The 11045-nt window shown below is 40.2% G+C and overlaps 1 protein-coding gene across 1 annotated transcript in view; it reads left to right on the top strand.

Annotated features, from left to right (window-relative positions):
* Positions 1-891: 891 nt before the first annotated feature.
* The window catches only part of NDFIP2 (Nedd4 family interacting protein 2), a 63678-nt gene continuing 53524 nt past the window's right edge, over positions 892-11045 (top strand). The window contains exon 1 of the mRNA XM_039255455.1: positions 892-1206. Within this exon, the coding sequence (XP_039111386.1) occupies positions 934-1206 (273 nt within the window). The 5' untranslated portion in view covers positions 892-933. The remainder of the gene's footprint in view (positions 1207-11045) is intronic.

Below are 11045 nucleotides of genomic sequence, written 5' to 3'. Positions count from 1 at the left end.
CATACTCTTCTACCCGCTAGTAAAACATGCTTTGTGGCCTTTGGGAGATACCCTCATATAGTAGGTCACGTGTGCCTAATCGGACCCTAAGACTGTCTTAACAATGTTGCAAACCAAGTGATTTCTTACTGTTATATCCTTCGTCAGTATTCAAGTACGATGACAAAATCGTCCTATTTTACTTCCTTGTTTTCTTGTATCCTTCCAGTAACCTAGGGCTCAGAGGCCTCCTTCCTTGGCGCGATATGAGAGTGTGGTTCAAGGGGCGCCTGGGTGGCTTAGTCGGTTAAGCGTCGGACTTTCCCTTAGGTCATGATCTCTCGGTTCGTGGGTTCGAGCCCCGCGTCGGGCTCTGCGCTGACTGCCAGCTCAGAGCCTGGAGCCTGTTTCAGTCTGTGACTCTCTCTCTCTCCTAGAAATAAATAAAACATTTAAAAAAAAATAAAGAGAGTGTGGTTCAAGAGTCCCTGTTAGGTTGTTCAATCTCATACTACCAAGAGGGGTACAAAACAGTATTTAAAAAGATTTCCTTTACCTAATGATTTTGAATGAGCGTTTTAGGAACGTCTTAGAGACGGATCTCCCTACATTGTCCTGGCCTGGGTGAGCACTAAGAGGAAGTGTTGGGTAAATAAATGGGTGACCCATCCTGAGGTGTTCTAGGAATTCGTTCCCTTCTTCCTGTGTCTGCGTGGTGTGATGGTGTACCGCCTGTGCCTGCGCCGAAACCCGTCCAATAGAAAAGGCCTATCAAGGACGGTGATGTTTTTTTTCCGTCCCTTTTGCCACCGCCCACTCCTGACAAGCTGACAAACTAGACAGTTCCCCGGACTTGTCTTACTTTTCCATCTCCTCCCACCCAGCCAAATCCCCCAGCTCGCGACGCGAACCGGACGCCGGAAGACCCAACGAGCATGCGCGACCACTGCGAGCATGCTCAGTAGCTCGCGCGGCGTTCCGGAGCTTCACCGCGCGGCGGCCGACGCGGAGGTTTCCGCGGCTGCTGCGGGAGCTACAGGAAGTGAAGCGGCCCGGCCGGGAGACCGCGGCGGCAGAAACAGCGGCGGAAGGGGCGCTGCGGCGAGGACGTCGTCAACGGGGGTGGACGAGGGGTCCGAGCACCGAGGGGACCCGCCGGCTCGGAAGCCGGATCCCGAGCCGGGCAGGATGGATCATCACCAGCCGGGGACTGGTCGCTACCAGGTGGTGAGTTCCTGCGCCCCCCGCCCCGGCCTTCTGCGCGGCCTGGGACCCCGGGACCGCCTCCCGCCCTGGGCCCGGGAATCCCCTTCCTCCGGCTAAAAACTGCCTAATTCTTTTTTTTTTTTCCTCCCTTAACGCCTTTCCTTGTGGAGTTTGCCTCTGACTCTTTCGAGATCCTTTCCTCTCTACCGCCCTACCCCTCACCCGCACCCTATGTTCCGCTGTAAGATACCCTTCGCCCCCCTTCCTCAAACTTCTATTTGTTTTACTTCTCACCGTCTTGATCATTTCCTTATTTCCTGATCCAGTCACTTCTGAGACATTTCCAGTGGATTGTCTGCTGGAAATGTGCTGGGGAGAGGATCGCCGTCAAACATGGAGCGGGGGGGGGGGTGGAGGAGATGTAAGCACAATGTAAGGTGGGATGTGGATTCGGTGAAAAATGTGGGTTGACAAATTGTGTAACAATGGAGAATGGTGGTGCTGATCTTGTGTCTCAGCTCTGGTTAACCTTGTCATTTTGTCCTTTTCCATTTTGTTAGTGTTAAGACTTTATTTCTATCCTCACTTTTGGGGGGGGAGGGGAGCGGTGGGGCAGGAGAGGAAAGAAGTTTTGCTAGGAAAAATGAAAATCTTGTTTGAAAAATTATTTTTCATTAAATACAAGGTTTTCCAGTTCAACCACATAAATCTTTGTATGTTGTGAAAAGTGTTCCTGTATATTTTCAGTGTCAGTTTCTCTAATGTAGTTTTTCCTGTAGTTTGAATTCTGGTAGCGTCTTGGAGATTTCTGTTCTAAACCCTCTTTAAAAAATGGGCTCAGCTATAGTTGACTCTTTTGTAGTAGTTAGATAGCATGTTACAAACTTTCATGTGGTAATTAAACCTTTTCACTAAGGAAGAATAGGAAAACATTACTATGTAGCATTGATGGTGTAATTAATAGTGCTGTTTGTGAAGTTTTGCAGATGTAGATATATTAGTGCAGATTTCACCTCTCAAATATATATTTGCAAATGTGAGACTTAGTTATGAACAAAGAATTCCTATCATTACAAAGAATTTCTAACAGTAAGTGGATTTTGACAAAATATGAAGGCTATTGAAAAAAGAACTTCCAATGTGTGCAGTTTTGGATTTTTCTAAGATATAAACTCATGATGCTTCCATTTCATCCGGTTTACGTCCTGTAAACCTTCAAATGATCTATATTACATTTTGTGAAAATATCAGTATTTTTAGAACGGTTTAGAAAATATTGTTGCCACTATGGAAGGCATTTTTCTTTTCATTTTTTTTTTTAATGTTTATACTTTTGAGAGAGAGAGATCGAGAGATCGAGAGACTGAGCATGAGCAGGGGAGGGGCAGAGAGAGAGAGAGAGAGAGAGAGACAGTGTGAAACAGGCTCCAGGCTCTAAGCTGCCAGCACAGAGCCTGACGCAGGGCTCAAACTCATAAACCATGAGATCATGACCGGAGCCAAAGTGGTGGGATGCTTAACCTACTAAGCCACCAAGACACACCCCTTGGTAATTTTCTTAAAAAGACATTCTTGTTTTTGCAGATGTTAGCTAAAATAAAATGCAGTAAATATTGAATACTCTTTCCAGTGTCTTTTTTCTAATCTTTCTTATTTCTGTTTATTCTCTTAATGGCATTAGCTAATTTGAATTCTTTCTCTTTGGGGTTTTGCTTATGAGAATCAGCCATATTCTCGTACACAAGTCACTACTCAAAACATTTTTTTGGTCTTTATTTTATTTTGAGAGACAGAGACAGAGAGTGAGCGGGGGAGGGGCAGAGAGAGAGGGAGACAGAATCTGAAGCAGGCCCCAGGCTCTGAGCTGTCAGCACAGAGCCCCACTTGGGGCTCGAACCCACGGACTGTATATCATGACCTGAGCCGAAGTTGGATGCTTACCTGACTGAGCCACCCAGGTGCCCCTCAAAACATTTTTAATTGATGTAGCTGTGCCGTAAAATAATTTGTCACATTTGCTTTCAGTAATTATGAACCAGTGACTTAATTATTACTGGGAAAAAAAAATCCTAACATTAATGTATTGAAATTTACTCACCCAGTTTTAAGATTTTTTTTTTCTTTATCCCTACAACTCCTTTCACAATAAATGGACAATATCACTTTATTGAATTTCCCCTCCCAACCCCCCCTCCCACCACCCAGAGTTATGTCCTACATAGACTTTGAAATGGACTGAATGGGTAGAAGCATTCCTTCAGAGCCGAGGGCAAAAAACTGGTTCTTGTAAAGATACTATTCATGGTAGGATATCAGTTATTTTCCTTGTAAGGCAAAATGTTTGAGAATTACAGTTTAAATTTGGATTTTAATTCCTGTTGGTTTGTAATTGCATAGCTATTTCATCTGTCTAGTATAACTCTGGGTTTTATTGAGAATGGCTTGATAAATAACTATAGGTGTTCGGAAGAAGCAGCTGAATTGTCTAGTAGACTCTTTGGGGAAACATCTGCAGCTCTGGATTATATGATGAACACAACTGCTGTGTGCCTGTCTTTAGCTCAGGTTTTCTTTGAAAACTCTGGATTGATTAATAAATTATTGAGCAATAAATAATTTCAAGTGTTGAATGTTAAGAGCTAAGTAGGAGACAGGCAGATATGCTTAGGGGTAAAATAGTCTGTAATGTTAATTTATCACTTATTGATAGAGTTAAAATTTAGCTTTCCATATTGGAAAGTTAGTGGTGGTGACCATCAGAATGACTCACGACCATTAATCAATGTACACGTTTAATGTGGAAACTGCTTTTTCTGTGATATTTTCTTCCCTTTGGTTGTTATAGGGTTCTGAATTTTGTTAAGTAAAGCAGTGGATAATAATGTAGAGCTACAAAAAGCCTGAATTGTTACCCTTCTAATTTTAGCAAAAGCTAGGTGTGCTATGTGGTTTCTTTGTGTTATCGGAAATTAAGTTTTGTTTGGTAAAAAATGAGCAATGGTGCCCAACTATGTAGTTCACTTGGCTTGGAGCTGTTTGGCTACATTTCTAACTTTGATGTTTTCTATTTTAAAGGATTATGTACCTATACCAAGCTGACTACTGAGGTTTCAAAGATGTTCTGTATACAGGTTAAGTTGGCACTGTTGATTGTAGCAGGAGTTTCCCAAATTTTTCCAGAATGATGGTAATAGATGGTCTTAGAAGATTTGTGGTATATATTAGCATGTTAAAACATGTATTTGCATATTAAAACCATGAGAAATTCTGCAGTAAAGACAGTGGTTTAGATTTGTTTAACCTATCTGTTCCTAAATTTTGATCACAGATTTTTAAAGAATAATTTAAGATTAACATTTCCAAAATGTTAGTTTTTTGTGAACCTATTGAAGTATTCATACTGTAAAGATCTAGTCTGGTCTTGTATCTGGAGAATTAGAGTTGTCCTTGCTAAAGCAGGGAAGGGATTAACTGTTGATGACTAAAAAAACAAACATGTTTTAAATTTTTAAAAATGTTTTTATTTCTGAGAGAGAGAGAGAGAGACAGAGAGAGAGTGTGTAAGCAGGGGAGGGTCACAGAGAGAGGGAGACACAGAATCTGAAGCAGGCTTCAGGCTCTGAGCTAGCTGTCAGCACAGAGCCGGACTGGGGGCTCGAACCCATGAACCATGAGATCATGACCTGAGCTGAAGTCTGACGCTCAACCTACTGAGCCACCCAGGCGCCCCTAAAAAGCAAACATGTTTTAAAGTCATCTGAACTTTAGGTTGTGCTGTTTACAGTTTGTGAGCCCTTACCTTAGTTAATTTATTTAGCATTTTGAAGCCTCAGTTCTGTCGTATCAGTACTTACCTCATAAGGATTATTATGAGAATAATACGTTGTAATATATGTAAAAGATGCAATAGAAATTGTTACATGGTAAATAAATACTATGAATAACATAAGGTATATAAACTATGAAATGTTATATATGTTTTTGTTTGTGACCACTTTTGTATCTTTTTGTAAACAGCAGCAGGAATAGCAACTACTTCTTTGTTGCCCCCTCAAGTACTGTGAAAAGTTTTAAGATTTGATTTTATCCTATTTACTGTTTAAGACATTTATTTGTTAATGTTTAATGGTTCATGGTTAGTACCGGAAAACAGGAGACTCCCAGATCAGAAACAAATAGTATTATTACTCATAGCACAGCGAGCTGCATGAATGTCAGCATATTTGGGTACATTTTCCTTGCACCCATGTCCCATTAAAGTGATGGGTCTAGATAGATGCACTTAGTGGGTCACAGCAGAGGAACTCAGGACCTAGCTCTTAGCACTTCAGCAAGCAGCAACATTGTAGCAAGCAACAAAAAAGCTAGTTCACCTCCCCCTCCAGTATAGTTGTGTGTTCTGGTAACCTTGACCTTCTTTGTTGCCTAGGTGACTTAATTACAAGAATCCACTCAGTACCAGGAAATAGATAAGTTGTGCAGACTTTCACACTCAGCAAGACTGTGCAGAGACACTTAGGCCCATGGCGGACTGCCATACCCAATAGCACATGTTCTGGATGAGATAATACATGGGAGTTTTTAGGTGTAGTCATTTACTTTTGTTTTCCATGCTGAAGAAATATTGCAGTCTTTTACCTTATGTTGCTGTCTAGTTTTGCCTTCTTTTCTTGGCTCAGCTCTGTTCCTTTGGTCCTTAATTGTTTGTTTCCTTTGAATTTATCAGGATTCTTTATCTGGTTTATATTCTTAACCACACCACTTTTACATCATCAGAGTTGCCCATTGCTTAATCCGGTAGATATTTTTCAGTTCTCATCTTCCTTGATTTCTATTACATTGACCCTGGGAATTTTCTCTTTGAAACTCGTTTCTTATTCCTGAGAGGAAGAAGCTTACTATTTTTTTTTAATTTTTATTTATTTTTGAGAGAGAAAGAGAGAGAGAGACAGACAGACAGCGTGAGCAGGGGAGGGAGGGAGAGAGAGAGGAAGATACAGAATCTGAAGATAGGCTCCAGTCTCTGAGCTAGTTGTCAGCATAGAGCCTGACACAGGGCTCGAACCCACGAACCGTGAGATCATGCCTTGAGCTGAAGTCGGATGCTTAACTGACTGAACCACCCAGGTGCCCCAGCTTACTACTCTTTACTTCTCTGACTTCTCTTTGTGATTTCATTTTGTACTTAACTCCTTAAATGTTAATACTTTCTATGGCATCTATTGTAATAGCTTGCTTACTACTTTCTTCCTTCATCTGACCATCCTTCAGAGTGTCTTTTGCACCGTGTGAGTCATAGTTGTAGAACCTAAATTGGATTTTCATTTCTTTGCTCAAAAATTTATTGAATTCCCCTTTCCCCACATTTAATATTAAAACTTTCAAATACATATATAGAAATGTTGAAAAATTATACCGTTAACCCCCATATACCAAATACCAATGGTAGGGTCTGTAGTTGCCAACAGTTTATTTTTTGTGTTGTATACCTGTCAGTCCCTTTTTTTTTTTTTTTTTGACGCTTTCAAACTTGCAGATACCAGTGTAACTCACTGCAAATGACGTGCTTATCATTAGCTTAGAGTTTGTTATTTCATGGTTCTCTTTCTTTGAGGATAAAATTAACATACAGTGAAATGCACAAATCTTATGTGGCTTATTGAATGAGTTGTGACAAATGCATACACCTGGTAACTCAAATCACATTCAAAATATAAAGCAGGGATCAGCAAACTATGTTCCAAGTACTGTTTTTTAAATAAAGTTTTACTGTAACACATCCATGTCTATTCATTTACAGTGGCAGAATTGAATATTTGAAGCAGGGCTACTTAAGTATTTACTATTCTACTATTTACTATACTACTTAAGTATATACTATTACTTAAGTATTTCCAGTGAATGGAAAGCATTCACTGACCCCGGGATAGAAAATGGGTACAATTAATCCTTGGACCACTTCTATGAAATAATGTCATAATCCTCACTTTGCACATGAGAAAAAATGAGACATAAAGAGGTTAATTAATAGGCCCCGCTGTGATAGACCTGGTATTCAGATTTTGTTTTCATTTTATATTGTTTTATAACAAACTGCTGCATACACAAGCATTTTATTACGTTTTAGGATCCCATGGGTTGGCTCTGATCACATTATCTTCTGCTCCATGTGATGTTAGCAGGGGCTGCAGCCATTTTATGGCTTATTTGGGTTGAACATAGTTCACTCACTTGGCTAGCAGTCAATTCTGACTATTGATTGGGAGCCCAGCTGATATTGTTGACTGACTAATTTCAGTTCTCTTGTGTGTTAAAGGTTAAAGCAGTCATAGGTCCAGCCCAGATTCAAAGGGAGAGGAAATAAATTCCATCTTTTAGTGGAGGAGAGGCATGCATTTATAAGGAGGTAAGAAATTAGTGGTGACCATCTTTGGAGATGTCACACCAGTTGGTTTGACCCCTCAGTTGATTGAAATCAGGATAATAGAGAACTTTATCCACTCTGAAGGTATGACAGGGTGAGAATTGATTGAACTTTTCTAGTTGATGAGTATTTCAAGTGTGGTTGTGGCCTCTGGTGGAAATGAATTTGTTTAAGAAATAAGAAAATTGTATGGCTAGAGCAAGATGAAGGAGGTTGGCTCAGAGTGAAACGGGGTAAACAGTAGTAATTTTATGAATTTGATTGAACAATGGAACTTTCACAACTTCAGTTTATAGTTTTTGTTTTATGGAAACAGTGAGGTCTAGCTACATGATTTGCAAGGTCCAATGCCAAATGAAAATGTGGAGTCTTGGCCCGGGACAGTCCCTTTCTGTAGGTCTGCTGTCTCAACCCACAGCAGATGGACAACTCCCAAGGATTGCATCCTCCATGCTAGGACTTGCTCCATACTTGAATCAGCAAGAGGAGAAGACCTTGCTGGTTTGCCTGTGAATGTCATGGTGATGCCAGCCTGGGATGGGGCTGGCCAGAGCCTTGCTATACTTCTGCTCATGGGGTAAAGGTGGGGAGGTCAAGCTGAACCAGAAGGTTCAGCTGACTGAGAATTCTTCCTTGGGAGGTGGACTGCTTATGAGCCAAGGTACTAAGCCCCTGGCACATGCTCTGTTTTCCCATTGGAGTTCACTTATAAAACTCTGATTCAAAGATGAAATTATTAAGAATTTTAAGAAGGTGACCACAGAGCATTAAACCCCAAGCATGGGGCCTTTTTGAGGCAGGATTCTGTGTGACTACATTGGTCATGTGCTCATGAAGATGGCCCTGACAGTGGTCTTACTATGAAGGGGTGGTAGTGGTGGTGGTGGTGATGATCATGATGATCTAGACCAAGTATCATCACAGTTTCTGTAAAGGGCTGAATAGTAAATACTTTAGGCTTTGCAGGGTAATGTGGTCTCTGTCACACCTTTTCACATCTGCCATTATAGTGCAAAAGTATCCATACTTAATATGTAAACAGGTTAATGTGGCTCAGAAACAGTGGGCTGGATTGGACCTCCTGGCTGTAATTTGCCCACCCGTGATGTAGATTATATGGGAATGTACCTCAAATAGTCCTGAAGCTGGGGCCCTGTTGCCAGATGCTTTTGACAAATTTTGTATTTCACCCAGTCTCTGAAACAAACCCTTAGGAATGTGGTGAGGTTGTTTTGCATCACTTACTTGTAATCAGGCAACCACCTAGTCGGTCACTAGAATTGGGGTAGAGATGATTGGATAGTAGAATAGAGCATAACATTTTTCTGTGAGAATGGCAAAGACAGTTTCTCATGTCTGGTAGAATCTTCATTCTGTTGCAGTGGTCACCTCATTGAAGCCATTCTTGGCCCTCTTATTTAAAATAACTACACCCTCTTCACAGGACTCCTTAACCCCACTTTCTCAGTTTTTTCCACAGTACTTATCACCACGTGATATTCTAAATATTTTGCTTTATTTATTTCCTGCCTCCCCTTTTCACCACAGGTATAAACTTCATGAGGACAGGAATTTTGTCTGTTTAGGTCACTGCTCTCTCAGTACCTGGTATGTGGTAGGCCCTTAGGAAATATTTGGTAAGAATGAATAAATAAATGGTGCTAGCTCCAGACCAATTTTATACATTCAGAACCTTGCTTATGTTATTTTATTCTATTTTTATATTTGTTTTCCATTGCTACTGAGACTTGGGCTCTCTAAGGTGGCTGTTGTTATGTGTGTTTATTTACATTACCTTCCAACTTAATGTGTATTGCCTAGTCTTTCTGTGTATACATGATTGACACCCCTACATTAACCCATGAAGCCATTTGCAGTAGACTTGCTTAGTATCCTCATTAACTATGGAGTTGTGAATACTCCTTTGATTTTGTCATCTGTTTTATATTGGTTACTTTAAGTCTGTTTTCTTTTTATTCTTAATGTCATTGTAAAGCATTGTCTGATTATATGTATATTAATAACATTTTATAATTTTTATATGTACTTTATGTTTACAGGCCTGACTTAAATTTAAATAAGTATAGGATACATTCTGCTGTTTATTAAATGTAAATTTACTGACAAGATCCTTGTAATTGAGACTAGCCTACCTAGCATGTGATCATAAATCATCCCCTGTGTTTTCCTGTCATGTTGTTATGGTTTCTTCCAGAGTTTGATTACATAGCTGGAATTAAGGTGTGGATAAAATTCTTGTTAAAGACATGCCAAATGCAAGTTGGGAAATGCTGCAATAGTCTAAGATTTTCTATCAGATTATTTCGACTTGTTTGACTTGCTTGCTTTTAAGGTTTGTTTGAACATGAACAATTTAATACTTTAAGGTTAGGAATGTGCTGTCATTTAGTTTGTGATGTTTCTCTAGAATTACCAGTTACATTATGTAAAGAAATTGTGCTGTTTGGCATAGGCTTTAAGAATCAGGAAATAAACCGGATGGTTTTACTTCTTTACTAATTTTGAGGTGCTTAGGACTTGTAGACGCTAGATATTGAACTAAAGGAATCCAGTAGTGACAATTTTTATAGAACATTGTTCTCACTTAGAGCTTTCATTTATGTCAGGGTGACTTTTGTATGGTTTCCCCAAAAGAGGAAGGGCCTTGAAATGAATCTTTACCCTTTTTGAGTTTTTGTTTGTAACCTTTAGAGAACAACATGAACCTCTGCTTTCCTCACCCCTGCTTGATTTGTTATTGCACTGCACACTAAGGGTATTTTGAACTCTTATTATTTTTGTTCTCTTACTTTGCTCCTCTCTAACCACCACTCCAAAGCATGCTCTCTTGCCTTTTATTTTCTGAACATATTATTCCCCTTTTTTCTTTTCTCCCTCCTTCCTCAGGATTAATTTCTATTCTTGATCCATATCTGTTTAGATGTTCTTTCCTCCAGAAAATCTTCCCTCACTGTCTGCTTCCTCCCTCCCCCATTTCCCACCCTTTACTACCAAGTTCTATGTGTTCTTTTAACACTGCACTTACCTTATATTAGTTCTTATTCCATAGTATATATTTTGTAAACTCAATGGGAAGTAGAGCTTAGATCTGTCTTGTTTGTAATAGTATATATTGTAGTTCTGGGCCCATTATAGATGCATGGTATATACTTATTGAAGAAATAGATGAAAGTCTTTTTGAATGATTTCAGGTGTGTGCACGAGGTTATTGGTGTATTGCCTTTTATTTGTAAAATGAACAGCTTTCCAAAGTTATGACCAAAAAAACCAACAACAGTGGGGCGCCTGGGTGGCTTAGTCGGTTAAGCGTCCGACTTTCGCTCAGGTCATGATCTCGCGGTTCGGGTTCGAGCCCCGTGTCGGGCTCTGTGCTGACTGCCAGCTCAGAGCCTGGAGCCTATTTCAGTCTGTGACT

This window comes from Hyaena hyaena, unplaced genomic scaffold (assembly GCF_003009895.1).
Source record: "Hyaena hyaena isolate Hyena2069 unplaced genomic scaffold, ASM300989v1 scaffold_527, whole genome shotgun sequence".
NCBI classification, from domain to species: Eukaryota; Metazoa; Chordata; class Mammalia; order Carnivora; family Hyaenidae; genus Hyaena; species Hyaena hyaena.
The sequence above is the reverse complement of the archived record's forward strand: the minus strand, read 5'-3'. Positions and strand labels throughout refer to the sequence as shown.